The sequence below is a fragment of the Dasypus novemcinctus genome, chromosome 7, assembly GCF_030445035.2.
Source record: "Dasypus novemcinctus isolate mDasNov1 chromosome 7, mDasNov1.1.hap2, whole genome shotgun sequence".
NCBI classification, from domain to species: Eukaryota; Metazoa; Chordata; class Mammalia; order Cingulata; family Dasypodidae; genus Dasypus; species Dasypus novemcinctus.
Genome location: NC_080679.1, coordinates 59,488,751 through 59,504,880, shown reverse-complemented (window position 1 = coordinate 59,504,880; position 16,130 = coordinate 59,488,751). Strand labels below are relative to the sequence as shown.

At 32.8% G+C, this 16,130-nt stretch overlaps 1 protein-coding gene across 5 annotated transcripts in view; it reads right to left on the bottom strand.

Annotated features, from left to right (window-relative positions):
- Positions 1–10,119: 10,119 nt before the first annotated feature.
- TFPI (tissue factor pathway inhibitor) overlaps positions 10,120–16,130 on the bottom strand; it is a 92,976-nt gene continuing 86,965 nt past the window's right edge. For 3 of the 5 annotated variants that reach the window (XM_058300515.2, XM_058300514.2, XM_058300518.2), the window contains 2 exons: positions 13,025–13,204; positions 10,120–12,317 (listed from right to left, as the gene is read on the bottom strand). In XM_058300515.2, coding sequence (XP_058156498.1) covers positions 12,268–12,317; positions 13,025–13,204 — 230 coding nt within the window. In that variant the 3' untranslated portion in view covers positions 10,120–12,267. Of the gene's footprint in view, positions 12,318–13,024; positions 14,267–16,018; positions 16,044–16,130 lie in introns of all 5 variants that reach the window. The other 2 variants (XR_011649243.1, XR_011649242.1) reach the window with 2 other exon arrangements.

The window sequence follows — 16,130 nt, the reverse complement described above, 5'->3', positions numbered from 1 at the left end:
CAGTGGGGCTCCTTGTAAAGAGTCAACTTGGAAATTTCTCATAAAATGCAATGAAGAAGAGTGTAGTCATTTTGCAGATGGCAACATGCATCAATATAAGATAGTTTTAAAGAAATATAGCAGCCTTCTGAAAATGACCTTATACTATAAGGGATATGGTTATTACCAAAAAGAAGAGTCTGGTCAGTATTGATTTTTGTTAATTACAGAGTGTCTCAAGATTTTTTTTGTGTTTTTGTTTTTTGTTTTTTTTTGTCTTACTGTATATTATTGTTGAATGATTTTAAATGGAGAACATTTTCATACAATCTTAATGCAAAAACTCGGGGATATCTTATAGACCAGCTATTCAAAACACTCATTACAAATATGAGTAAATATGGGGCCAGAAAAAATTTGTTGACAGGCAATCCATCCACTGAGTTAGAAGTTAGTGTCACTATGGTACAAGACACTACATATTTTAGTTCACAATTCAGAACCTTTCCCCAAAATCTCCAGTGTAAATTGAAAGCATTAAACAAAATTTTTATTTTTCAGCAAAGCTCTACGTGCACATAATTGAAAGGATAATTAATACTTAAAACAAATGAACAGCTATTGAACATCATTTAGACTTTTGAAAGTCTAACCCCACTGTCTCTGTCTTCTTTCCATTCCTGCCATCAAGATATAAAATTCTATGCCATTTCAATTGCTGTGACTTAATTCCTCACATTCTTCCCTGACCTAGGAGTTTTTAATATTTCTCTTCATCATTAGTATTTGAAATTTCATGTTTTTGTGTGTGTATACGGGGTGAGTTTGGTGCATTTCCATTTTTTAAATTTTTTTGGTTGCAATGCACTATTTCAATAAAGGAGACTCATATCCTTTAGTTCTATTAAATCAACCTCAATCCTATTTTAACTGTTTTCTTTTTCTGGATCTGCTCTTACGTTACGACTTTTTCTATTATCTTGGAGATTTCCTTGACTTTATCTTCTATTCCTTGATTTAGGAAAAAGATCTTTTTAATTGGTTATTGTGTTTTAATTACCAGAGTTCTTTTCTTCATACAGTAGCATTGTTGTCCTATTTATCTATGAATACTAATTATGAGGTTAATACATTATTTACTATTCCCTGCAATGTTTTAGCTTGATACATGTTCTTAATTATATGTATATGTTTTAAGATAATTTAAGGCAAAAGGATTCCTTTTTCCATGCTGTTGGCATTTCTGAAATGTCAGGTGATCCTTGGCTGTGCATTTTTTAAAGAAGGACACTGAAAAGCTGGCAGGACACTTGTGATCATGGGAAATGTGTGATCATTGGTGGGTTTCCCTGTAAGATGCACTGATATACAGTGAAATATAATCTCCATTGGAATTTCACTAAATGTTAGATCTGGAAATATTCTATTTGAGTACTTTGAGTCTTTAAAGGGAGGAATCCTATACCTGAAGTGGGAGAAGTAGACAGATGAGGTAGGTGAGTTGTTACACATCTGGCTGCTGGTGTTTTGGGAGCTGAGTAGGAGATATGGGTTGAGGGTCCCATAATTTTGAATAGAGATATTTATCACCACTTCCTTTACCATAACCTTAATTATTTTATCCCTAGGCTCTGGCACATATTTTTCTTGTGCCATCCACAAGAAAAAATGACTGAATGAATGGAAGATAAAAGAATATTTCTTTCCTACAGTTCTTTTTTTTAAAGGGCCCTGTTTATATGAAGAAGTCCATCTAGCAGCATTTGTTGAGTTATATACTTAGTGAATACTTAGCCCATCTAGATGAATTAGGTGATATTATTTATACAATTTAATATTTCATTGGTTAGAAAAGCTAGTTCAAGATAAACACAGCAAATTATTACTGTGGTATAGAATCCTCTTCAATATTTAAAAGGTAAGCAAAATTCTTTTTAAAGCATAAGAATAAAACAGCAAATGAAAAATTAATAGTGATTATATATAAGAATAGGGCATAACTGCATGTAACAAATTTCAAAAATTCATGACCAAAGAAAAAAACTAGATTCTGGAGTACAGTTGAGAGAAACTGCATAGTGTGTTTCATAACCTTGCCACTAGGAATCAGAAACCACTTTGAAAATTCTTGTGGAAACCCCCAAATCTGGAAAGACCCAAAATGAATGGATGTGCATTATAGCGTTCTTCTCTTCTAACCAAGGAGTAGTGTAAATGGCTCTAGGAAGAAATAAGTGGAATTTGGAAAAAAGGAGATAAAGGCTATAAGGTGACCCATGGAAATCAAATCTTTAGGGTTCTCTACCATGGGAATCCTGCATTCTTCTCACTTAGAACCCTAGTACAGGACATTTAATACATATAATAATACTGCCCAGGGCCTCTGCTGAGACTCTCCTCCCTGTCTTTTGTTTAAGATGTCCGTGAGTGGATAGAAAACAGGAACCAGCGCTCAATCTGTAACTTAAACGGGAAGGGAAATTGTCATAGATATAGTAGGAAAACAGTCAAGAAGTCATTAAGGTGGTACATTGTGTCATGCTCCCCAGCAAAATATGTGTTCTTAATCTTAATCTGTCTTCTTGTGAGTGTGAAGCCATTTGTAATTAGGATCTTTGAGGATGTTATTATTAGTTAAGATATGGCCAAATCGAATCAGGGTGGGTCTTAATCCACATTCCTGGGGGCCTTAGAAAGAGAGGATATTTGGTCATGTGTCAGAAAACACTGGAAGAAGCCAGGAGATGTAGACACTGTAAATCAGAGAAAGCCATTGGAGAACAAGGGCAGTGCCTTGTGAAAGGAGGCAAGGATGCAAACCAAGGAACAGAAAGATTGTAGAAAGCCAGCACCAGAGAGCTACAGACTTCTGGAAGAGCACAGCCTTGCCAATGCCTTGATTTTGGATATCTACACTACAAAACTAAAAGCCAGTAAGTGCCTGTTGTTAAGCCAACCAATGTGTATTATTTGTCAAAGCGGCTCTGGTAAACTGAGACTCCCACCCTCTATCACAATTGGTAGAATGTTGGTAGATCTGCCCAATTTTGAGAAAATTTAAAATATAAAGCATTGCAACTATGTACTCATATTATAAAATAAAGAGAAGTGAAGAAGGAAGATAACACTTGCAAACCACTGCAGAGAGCCCTACCAAGGAAAAAATGTAACTCAAAAACTAGTAGAAGGTACCACATAATTGCTTAGGAACTTAAGAGAGGCAGGAATTCAATAAAAGAAGCATTCAGAGATGAAAGAAAAAATAAGAGAAAGGGATGAAAAGAAGATTTTAAGACTAAGGAAACAAACAGAGGGAAAAATTTCATTACTAAGCTAGTATGTAAATCATAAATAACATTAGAAACAGAGCAAAAACAGTTAATTTATTTTCTGACATAACACGAACACTTATTTGTTGTGTAGTATGTTCTAAGGGCTTTATTGTGGTAACTCTTTAATCATTAAAACAGCCCTATATGATATATACCATTATCATTTTCTTTTTATTGATGGGAAAATTGAGGCATAGATTAAGCAATTAGCTCAAGGTCACAGAACACGTAAATTACAAAGCTGGAATTGGAAGCAAGATGAAATTACTTCAAATTCAGTCATTTATGCTGTGATGCTCCATTCTGGAAAATAGGCATGAAAAGGGCAGGAATAATAAGGAGTTAATTTTGACATTAGGGAAGTTGATCTCTTGTTTTTTTTAAATAAAGAAGAACATGGTATTTGTATACTTTCTGCATCAAATCCAATTAAAATTGCCCAAAGAAGAAAAAGCTGAAAAAATACTTTTATTTTCAATAGTACTATATAAAGAATATAACATCTAACCACAAAGTATAATTTATCATTGCCATGTTTGGTTAAATATGAATCAAACCAGAGAAGAATACTAACAATGGATACCAATCTCTATTTCTAGTGTGCTTATCACTGAATGTAGATGTCCCTGCACTGATCAGTTAACCGGAACAGCTGGGTTTGATAGGGATTAGGGAGAGGTGAGATGCTGAAGCTTGGAATCAATTCACATTTCTTTCACACAGAGTAGCAGAGAACTTGGAGATAAATAAGGAACACCAAGACCTCATTTTGTGTTCTCTCAAAATAGATCCAGAAGGCCCTGAATGCAGACAGTTTGTTTGTGAAGTGCCCAACTCCCAAGGAAGTTGTAAGAAGGAATGTAGACAACAAGGCAGGGGTTGGGGAAAAAATCGAATAAAGTATATTTTGTTGAACTGGTTGTTGCTGTGGATCATTCCTTCTGGTGACCGTTTGAGTAATCATGTAGAATGAGCTTCACTATTGTCCTTATTGAGAATTAAAGGCTGTGGAAGTATTTGTCTATAACCCCGATTTCCTCTTGATTTAGGGTTACCTGAACAGCATTAGCATCCCTACACTTTGGGTCTGCTCTGTATTTGAGCAAAGTGAGCTCACATTGCTTGGAAAAAAGCTCTGAGGCCACAAAACCAGAGAGAGCCTCTTGGTTTTTGAGTGAGATTCTGTTAGCGCGCATAGGGACTGTCCACAGATGCAAGTGAACCAGAGGGCGGAGGAATGTGCTGATGGTCATCAGAAGCCTCTGCTATAGTGAATGAACACATAGAAGGAAGGTACTCGCCTAAACTCCTTGAATCTGCTCACTCTGAGGAGGATTGTACAGAATAGAGTATTAAGGAGAGACTTGATGACAGCAAGGAGTGAACTATGTAGTAGATGAGACTGTACTGACACAACGTAACTATGTTGAAATTGTTTGTACTCTAGAAGATACACGTGGCCCTTCCCTACAACATTGAGGAGCAAAGAATTGGAATGGAAATAGAAACTTCTCTCAAAGACGAGTAATTTATTAGAAGAAACTAGCATGTGAACAATGTACATATACTCTTAAAGTAAAACCAAGGGGAGAAAATGGGAAAATAAATTCTTCCTCAGAAACCAACCAGCCAACAAAGCAAAACCAAAACTAAAGTCAAAGGAAATAAAATATACTTCAAGTCAAATGAAGAATCCACAACAGTAAAGAAACTACCCCAGGGAGTGGGACAAGTTTGCAAATATACTTCCACGTGATGGCAAAAAGTTTAAAGAAATTAAGGCATCTTGGAAACAGAAGCGTGAGGAGATACAGGATTTTAGGAAAAAGATAAAATAATCGTTACAGATGAAAATAATCTAGGTTGGCAGAGCTCAGCATGATATTGAAGGAAAACAATAATACAATTACGGAAATGAAACCAATATTGAAAACAACAAAAATAATACTACACTGAAAACATAATTAATGACATGGAGACCAAGATTTAGAGAACAGGCTACAAGAAATGGAGACTAATCTACAAGTGGGGAAAGAAAACAGTTTTAGAAACCAAAGGATATTTCAATAATCGATACAATAGACAAAGGGATTTCTGAAAAAAGAGAATATAATAAATCTAAAAGAAAAGTATTAAAAGGTTTGAGAGTAATAATTTTCTGAAATATGGAAAATCTGGAATTCTGGAATTTCAGATACAAGTGGAGTTTTCTCAGGAAAAAGAAATGATGCAAAAAAAAAATCAGCATCCAGAGAAGGTTAGGGAGCTTCTGGGTGTTCAAGCCAAGAAAAGCAAGTTGCCACAGGGAAAAAAGTAATCAGGCTGGACTCAAACATTTCCAAAGCAAGATTCACAATCAAAGCTGGAAAAGAGCAGGGTATTGTCTGAAATTCCTTGGGGAAAGGAAGACTCAAGTAATTTTGCACAACCAAGTTGAATTTGAATGGTAAAGGTAATAGACAACATTTATAAGGAATGAAAAATAGAACTAAATATAATACTTTGGCATTTCTTAAACAATTTCTCGAAAAGAATATCCAGTCCAATAGATGAGTGGGGATGCTAATAAGAGGACTGTTCTGTACTGATTCTAAGTAAAATGGAAGCCTGAGGGTAAAATCATCATTATAGAATATAACTGTTAAATATAATAGTATTACCTGCTTTAACAATGCAGAAATAATAAAACTGACTGAAAATAGAAATTGGGCTTGGGCGATGTGTAAGAAAAGAAGGTGAAAGAAGGTAAAAGGGTGTCAATCTCAACTTTCATGGGGGGATAGTATATGAGATGGTTAGGGTCAGTGATGGATCAGTTGTATCAAGTACTAGAGGTGTGCATATAAGAGCATTAAAGTAACTGACATAAATAAGTTTAATGATCATTTGAGTTCTGTTTTTGAATAAATGTGTTGAATCCTACACTACTATATGTTTCTGACAATGACTCAAAGTTAAAGTTTTGTAATCTATATTTGAAATTGTTAGTATATTTATTGAAGTATAGCATATGCACAAAAGAGCACAAAGCATAGAGTTCAATAACTCATTACACCTTGAACTCCTTTGAAACACAACCCAGAACAAGAAGTCTAACTTTTCCAGCACCCTGGAAGTCTCATGTCATGTCCTCTTCCAATCACTTTCCCCAATTCCTCTAACTTCTATCACTATGATTGTTTTTGCCTGTTTCTGAACACTAAGTAAATGACTTCACACAGTATATTTATCTGGAGTCAGCCTTCTTCACACACTGTATTTGTGAAATTTTCCATGTTGTTTCATGTAGCTGTAGTTAACTCATGTTGTTGATGTATGGTATAATATACCTTTTTATTAAAATATTGTTTAAACATAAAGAATAGTACAAAATATAGAATAACAAACATACTAGTCAGCAAATGTTAGTATTTTGACAATTGATCCTGCTATTTTTAAAAGAACAAAACATTACAGATCTAGTCATTTTGAATAAATTCTTGATATTTTCCTCATTCTCTCCTCTAAAGAAACTGCTAAACTGAACTTGGATTATATCTATACATGTTTCAATAATTTTTAAATATATTTATATCTCCATTTCTTATATACTGTATTATATTGCTTAATGTCTTTAAACTGTCTATAAAAAATTCAATTATATCTTATTATCTGTAATTTTGTTACCTAATTTACTTTTACTAAACATTTTCCTGAGATTTATCCACATATGTGGATATATACACACAAATACAAACCCACTCAGTCATTCCTTCACTCATTTTAATAGCTGTGTATAATTCTAATTTAAATATGCAATAGTTTATCTACTCTCTAAAGGATTTTATTTAATTTCTAATATTTTTCTCATAGAAATAATGCTGCAATAATTCTGTTGTGTGTGACTTGTGTCACATACTAAAGAGTGTCATTGTGGTATATACCTAAAAGTTGTAGGATATCCTTTTTATTTTCAGCTTTACTTGTTATTGCCCAATTGACCTTCAAAGTTCTTGTTCCATATTATACTATCATTCCTGCTATATGCTAATTCTTTTTGTGATACAAATTAGTTTTGTCAACTGTTTAAAGATTTAAATATCTTATTATTTTTTATAAGCTTGATTTTTCCCTGAATACAAGTGAAGTTAAGGACATTATTTTCATATGCATATTGATCATTTAGATTTATTCTTTTCAGATTTGCCTGTTGATGTTTGTCCATTTTTCAGATGAGTTGTTTTTTATCTTCCTATCTCTTCCTGGATGCACATGTGAAAACACACACACACACACACATGCACACATCCCTAATTGTTTGGACAGTCATATATCTTCAAATCTATCTGAGGTTTACTTTTGTAATGTTTTTTCATACAAAAGAATAAAATTTTAATGTGATCATATTTATCATTTTCTTTTATGGTTTGTGCTTTTTGAAATTAAACTTAGAAATTCTACTGAGAGCAAAGAGATATAACATTTTATACCATATTAAAAGATGGATTGTACAATCCAGATATATTTGATAATCAGTTTGTTTCATTCCACAAAACCTAGAGGAATTTTGTTTTTAATTTAGAGATTAATTTGAAGAAAAATAGATATCCATGAATATTTCTATTCATGGATATTTATTCAGACATTTATATGTGTCTCAATATCATTTTTGAATTTTCTCGATGGGGTTTTTCTTTAAAATGTTTCTTATGTCTTTTGGGGGATTAATGGCTAGTTATCTTAGGGTTTTTGTTTTATTGTGGCTGGTACATATGTTCTGTTATTTTTCTATGTAGTGTAAAGGAATGTTATTGATCTTGTATGTTGAACTTTCACATAACAATCATGCTGAATTTCATTGTTATTTCTAATTGTTTATTTTTTTATTCTCAGTGATATCAAACCTATTATGTAAAAATAAATAATTTTATTTAAAATTTATACCTTATTTCTGCTTCTTGTCTTATTGCATTAACTAAAATTTAGATTGCCTGGATAGGTAGAATAATAGAGGTAACGAAGAGCATCTTGGTCCTGTTCTTGACTGTTATGGGAATGTTTCCAAAATTTGCCACTAAGTATCTTGTTATTTATGATTTTGATAAAGGTCTTTCAACCAATAAAAAAAGGTTTCTTCCCTAGCTTGCTAAAAATTTAAGTCATAAAACAAATGTTGAATTTTTTTGAAGTGAGCTCTCTTCATATTTAAGAATGATCATTTTGCTTATAACTTCTATTAAAATTTTTCATTACTTTCATCAATTATCAAGTTTCAAACCATCTTTACATTTTTAATCATCAATATTTCTAGGTTTTCCTTTTGACATACTCTAATATGGCTTGGCATCACACTGTTAATGCTCCTGTCTTGATTTAAATTTTTAATGTTTTCTTCATCATGGAACTTTGCATTACTTTTTAAAGCTACTGTTTTAAGATACTATTTATGTTGATTACGGAGATTTTGGATGTCCCCTTAAATTTTGTGCCCAAGGCTAGTGCCTCACTTGTTTCATGCTAATTCTGGTCGTGCTCAAGAGAGACCACAAATTTCAGGTAGTGTTTACACCAGTCAGTTTTGGAGTAGGCTTGTTAATCAAACCTGGTCAGTCAGAAAGTCATTCGTCTGAACACGTTATTTGGGTCAGGATTGGCCTTGTAACATTTGGGTCTACGAACATGAGGTCAGATCTTTAGTTCCATTCTTTGTGGTAAGAAAAGCCCAAACTTTCTTTAAAAAAACTTTACCCAAAGAGAATATGGGACTGAAGTATCTGGACATCATGTTGAAACTCTGTGAGATTAGAGAAAAAGGCAAAAAAAAATGTTGGGCGGCAGTATTAAGAGGTAATTATAGATTGATTTTTTTTGTTGATTTAATCCACAAACCTATTTATACCTGAAGTCAAATGATTTTTTCAGTTTTGTGATCAAATATATCCCTGCTTTTTTTAGACTGTTTGCGTTGGAATTTCTCTCATTTATGAGCAAACTGATGAGGAAATCATATTCATTGTCCTAATGCTCTATTTTATTTGTTGGATTATATTATTCAATTGAAATGCATTTTCTCTTTCTCTTTCTCTCTTTGGGAAAGTGAGTAACTATGCATCACTGCTATCTATATTCTTGTTTTAAATTCTAGCCAGGACATGGGTTAGCTGGCTATTGTTTTTCAGAGGTTGGGCCTGAGGGTCTGACCAGGGCAGGCTTTCCTGTGCTACATAGTAAGATGCAGAAAAGCAGGTAGGGTGTGCCCAAGATAAAGTCCTTGCAAAACAGTTGAAAGTCAAAAGTTGGAAAAACTACGCACAAACGGTAATTTCATAATAACCATGTAAAAGCAAGAGTAGCTGGTGAAAGAATCCAGAACTACCCCCAAATACTGCACTGGTTTGTCATTTTCTCCTATTCTGGTAGGGAAATGGGTCAGGCAAGCCTCAATGATTAGTACTGATTACATGATAATTATACTATATATGTTCAAATATATGTCTATATATTTATGTATGAAGTGATTGGTGAAAATACAAATCATGGAGCAAAGTAAACGTTGAGAACATGGTTTTTAAGGCATAGTATGCTAAGTTGCTTGACAAATAAGAAATCATACTTGAATTCACTATTGCAAATAGAAGGGCAATATTAATAAATCAACTCAAGGAAGTGAAAGCTGATTGGAGCGCTTGCAATAATTTTTGTTTTCTTAGGACTAACCTTGAGATAACTGGACAGCAGTAAATTATTTTTTAAATATAAGAAATTTCATGGGTACAAGTTAGACTTAATTATTTAGGATAATTTTGTATAATTAAAAAATAAAATTGAGCAGTTTTCAGTACTTTTTAATTTTGAATACAGAGAATAAACAAAGTAAGCAATTACACATATGTGCAATATAATCCTATATAAAATTCACAGTTAAATGCATTTGACTATGTAAAATAAAGCAAGACAATACCACCAGAAAACATCTTATTTTAAAACATTATAAAAATAATATTCACGTACATTAAACAATGCAATCCATCCCAGTGCATATCTGTCTTGACTCAGTTATAGACCAACTAATGGACATTGTTGGAGAAAACGTCATCTCACCCTTGCCATTTGCTCTAAGGATTCTCCCCCCCTTGTTTAAAGCTATTCTACCCATGAATAAATGACAACTGAGTATATTTTATATGGAATTTTGGTTTTCAAGCATCTGAATTCCACAACAAAGATGCAATTTAAGGCATATAATGAATATGTGAAATCAAGGTATAGCATTTTCCTTAATCTGACAAATGAGCACTATTTTTAAAATGATATACCTTTTATGCCATATAATGAAGACTATTTGTAATTTTATGGTAGGACTTTTCATATTCTATCTTCAAACATAGTGATTTCATAGCTGATATCAGGTGGATTCTAAATTCAGATGAGTGTTCTAGAAAGGATCAGATTTTTAAATAGGATAACAATGAAATAAGATGAGAAATTAAGGATGGTCAATGAACAGTGAATAAACTGTTTTAACTAAATTGAAGTATTCATGAAAGGAGTTGTGTGGGTAAGTCCAAAAATATATATCAATAAATTTCCAAACAGGAGAGGGTATAACTACCTACAAAGGAGTTCTTGAAAGATTTTGAGTGGTAGAGAGAGATACTGAATTAATTATGTGGAATTTACATAATACTGACCTGAATTTCCACCTTAGAGGGTAAAAAGCTGGAAGAAAGAAGTAGTAAAGTTTGGAGACTGATTAGATGTGGTATATGAGGGAAAATAAACATTCAAAATTGAGTTCCATCTTTCAAGCCTGCTGACAAGCAGAATTTTACTACTATAGCTAGAAAGAAGTCATGAAGGTAAACCAAATGGATGAGGTGGTTTATTGTTTCAAGAACAAGTTCAGATGTGAATGTGAAATTTGAGGTGACCACTAAAGAAACCAAAATGTCTCTTGAGATGCCAGATTGTACATGGCTGAGCAAAGAAGAAAAGATACAGATTTGGACATACAGAATTAGCTCCAGGGAAATGCTAGTTGCAGCCCTAAGCGATATAGTGCATGTAGTCTCTAGTAGAATTATCTTTGCCAATAATTTTCCCTTCTACAGAAAAAAATAATTTTTTTAAAAAGTATGACTCGCCATTTGCATTGCGTGCAAAGCTGAATGATTAAGGAATACATTTCAAGAGGTTTAAATGGCCTTGCTATTTTGGGTAAGAGAAAATTTTGTCAAACAATCAAAATTGGAAGTACATAAACAGAATTTCCTTTTAATTATTATTAAAAACTTCTCTTTTCCAAAGATTTCCAATTTTCTTATCATGATCTTTATGTAATGTACAGTAATTCAACCATCTTGACTCATATAATGAACCATAGACAAAGTAAAAGTCAAATGAATCAAAATCAGGCAGGCATGTCAAACAGTTGATTGTTCTTTGTTCAGATACAGCTTAGCTCAAAATGGAATGAATTACTGGTTAGTACAAAAGGGAAAAACTATATGGAGAAGAAAGGATAAAATAGAACTGTATTATTACCAGTCTTTCAAATGTACAATTGAATTATTTTTATCAGAAGCACCTATTTTGGTGAAAACATCTCAAATAGATGGCCATCAAATGGACAAAAGGACCAATTTGTTTTGGTCAGTAGTATATGATCTGTAGTTAATAGCAAATAGTTATACAGGAAAGAAAAGAATGGCAAAATTCATTGTAGTTAGTAAATAAACTGCTGCTTTAGAATAAGCTATTTGATCGGACTAGAAAAGGGAACTATGATGCAAAGTATTATTAGTGGTGAAATATGGACAGAAAATTATTTCCTGAAAATATTCATTAAAAGGATTTCAGAAAAGAAAAAAATCACAGTGGAAGCTTCATTCAAATATTTCAGATAATTAATTTTTCTAATGTAATATAAATTTTTTGACAGAAATTTCTTCATGTTCTATCTTCACTGGCTGCTTCATCATTTTTGTTTGTTCTTAATTAATCCTTTTGATATTCTTTTGGTGAAACCTAAAAGAGGAAGAACAACAGACTTATGTATGATGAAGTAAAACAGCACAAGATTTTGTTTAAAAATTTCTCAACTTTTAATATTGAAATCAAAAGATGCAATTGGCTTTAAAGCCTTTAATTTGGCTATGTCTTTGTGTAGAAGATCTATTTCTAAGGAAGTCACTTTGCACATATCAAGTTAGCAAAAATTGATAAGCATGTTGTTGATTTTCATTATTAGTTCCTCTTCCATTAGAAATTCATGTTCATTTTATATTTAAAAAGTGGAAAATATGGCCATATATGGTCGGTGGAATTACAGATGACTTTTTACAATTTTTTATTCTATTATAAAATGTATCTCATTTATATTAGAAGAAAAATAATGTTTAAAATTTTGTGCAGTATAACAAAGGTGACCAATATTTTAGTATATTCCTTTAAAATGAATGCTCACTATTTAAATATTAAAAGAATCAAACGTTTGATTTGTTTAAAATGTATTGTTTTCATATCAATACATATTAAGAGAAATTATAGTTAATATATTTAGAAATATTATCTACATGTAGAAAAGTGGGCATATTTACTTGCTAGATCACAATACTTTGTTTCTTATAATAGAGAACTAGTTTCATATTTTCCATAGACCAAAATCCATTCATAATTTCAATAAAATATTATCCTAAAACCTAATAAGTTAATGTGAAGAACATCTTCTGTACCTTTTTTACATGTTTTGAGACATGCCTTTTTAGAAGTAAAATTGTTTTCGTTCCCCCCACATCCACTGTACTTAAATGGGCGGCATTTCCCAATGATTGAATTGAAGTAGTATCTGTTAATGTTGGCATGACACAGTCCTCTGTCTGCTGGGCCCTGACACCATGAAGGACCATGATATTCTAAGAAAATCAAGAGAACATGGTAAGCCATATAAGACAGTGAATCTGTGATTTTCATATTATATACTGTTTATAGATTGGTCTTATTCACATCTATGTAAAACCGTAATCTGAATGAATGAGTAGTACTTAAAAAAATTTCTATTCCAGGAAAATGCTTAACCAATACCCAAGTATTGACTATAATGAACCCTTTTCTCTAATGAATTAAAAAAATACATTTGTTAAAGAGAAGTGCTATGATTACTCTTTATACGAGCCAACTAGTACACAATATAAGCAACTATCATTCAACAGTTTAGCTTCTAAAATTTGTAACCATTTTTTATTTAATTATCAAGGCTTACATATAATTTGTTCATGAAAGTTCAACTTTGGAAAAAAGTTGAACAAAGTCCTAATGAACCTGAGACCATTTCTTTTCTTGATTAAAAAATAATTCTGAATGATGTCTTAAAATCACAATTTTAGAAGTAGGAATTTAGGTGTAGCAAGTTCTAATTTTAAGCTTCAGGGATGGAGTCCAGAAAAGATAGTTTGACATGGTAGTAACATTTATTTCTTATGAAATGGAGCATCAGTTCTAGATGAATTAGATGTTTTGACAAAGGAAGCAATATCATTAAAGTCAGCAAAATTTTAAAAAATTCTGTTAATGGAAATAATCACTTTTAAAAACCAAAAGGAAAAAAATGCACCAGGGTGTTAAAATAGTCATTCCCTAAAGGCAAAGCAGAGCAATAGTTTCAGTATAATGGTACTTTTTAGCTCCTTTGGGAATTCCTTGAAGTAAGGGAAGCTGGTACTCTTCAGTGGCTTGGTATTAATAAATTAATATTGTAGGTGAGCTTGTAGAATAGTGAGGAACCAATGTAAGGAAACTTTAGTGGCTTTGCAAAATTGTGAGATGTGACACAGCAAATGTAGATGAAGAGAAATTGCTAAATTTTTTCAAAATTTGCAGAAAATAGAACTTTGAGGAATCCAGTCTCCAAAGAGGGCAAGTGAGTTGTGTAGAAAGCAAAAGATGGTCTGGTAGCAAGCAAATGTCAAGTGCAGAGGCTATAAAAGAAAGGGAAAAATTAATTAAAAAAAAAAAAGAGAGAAACAGTTCTTAAATTTACATATTTATTTACTATTTCCTGCTTTTAAAACATGTAAATATGGATTACAGTATTTGATATATCTCATGTAATACATAAAATATTTCTGAAAAATATAAGGGAGGGAATAAATAGTATGGAAAGAATATATGAGAGGAAATTTTAGAAAGGTAATATTTTCTCTGCCAAAATTAAAGAACTGTAATCAAATAAAGAATATATTTTACTTAGGTCTTTGATTAGGTCTATAAACACTGTGATGTTAAAAGAAACTCAGGTTCTGTAAAACTAAAACATTATTCAATTATAAAGCTTCATTTGTGTTTTTATCTCATCCTATGTGGGGATTACAGTGTACAATTACATGCCATCATAAATCATAATTAAAATGTAAGGTGATGAATGTTGTTGACCTTTCTGGATAATTTTTAAACCTCCGTTTACTAGGAATGGTTTATGAGAGAGGAATTTTCTAATGGTCCAGGATATGTGAGTAATAATTGAACCCTACTGTTGTGCAAACTTTTCTATTGTGTGTGCTATGGGTTCTCATCACATAGCCTAGAATATGAGATGGTTATCAACTTCCTCCACTTCTATCTCTTTTAGCTTCCAGGGGCATCACCTTTGTTCAGAACCGTAAGGAATAAACTAGAAACAATCAACCTGATATAAGATGCAAACAAAATAGGGGAAAGTAATATTCTTTTTCAAGGAGAGCAAGCTAGCCTGGTACACCTGGGACTACTGTCCCTAGGCTGGAGGTCCAAAGGGAGGAGCCAATGAGATCAGAGAACAGGATCCTGGAACACCAGGGGTAAGTTAGACCTTGGCCAGCCGCTCCAGTGGGAGCTGAACCTGTTGGCAGGTAAACGGCAGATTTGGTGTGGAAGATGTACCCTGGTTTCTATTTTCCTTTAGCCATCCAATTTTTCATCAGTGTTTGCCACTGACCAAACTTACTCAAAAGCCAGAAGGAAAGTGTTCCCCATATTACTGGTCAGGGCAGGGACAGGGGGTGGGGTTAATCTGTGAGAAAGTCAGAGTCAGTAGGTGTTACATTATTAAAGTCTCCAGATTTCTTCTACCGGAAACTCTGAATTATGAACCAGAGTGGTTCTGGTATGCTATCTCTGGCAGCCTGGGATCTGGTGTTCAGATTTGACTTGGCCCTTGGTACCAGACCTGGCTCCTGCTTAGATAGTGCCTGTCCCATGACTAACCCCATGTTAGTTGTTCACTTATCCTACTTTTCTTGCTCTTATTTCAATTACAAACTATGCAGATAATCAGAAACAACCTAGCTTGGACCCAGATCTCTAGTGAGGTTCCTAACATAGAAACAAGAATATTTTGATAGGGTATTAAAATTAGAAATTATTTTATAAAGTTTTTTAAAAAAAAACAATAAACTACCATCATTTGGAAATCTTTATAAGGCCATTGCTCTTCACAGCATGAATTGTGAATGAATCTACTTTTCCTAAAACTGTCTTAACTTTGAGCAGTAATACTATCATTGGATTACTATAGCATGATCCCCAGTAGAATTAAAGTAACAAAGCAGGTATTTTCTTAAGTCCAATTTTAGCTCCAAGATTTCTAATCCTTGATTACCATCAGGTTAAATCTCCAAAAGTGAGAAAATGGAAATTTTTTGTCCCCTATGAGGAGTTAAGCTTGGCTATTTCAAATGAACATGGGCGCTCACCTATTCAAAATCTGGAATTCGGTATCTAGAATGAAAGAAAATACAAAGGTTTTGATGTAGGCACAATGTGATTTTTCTTGTCTGGATTATAATTCACAGAAAATTTAAGACA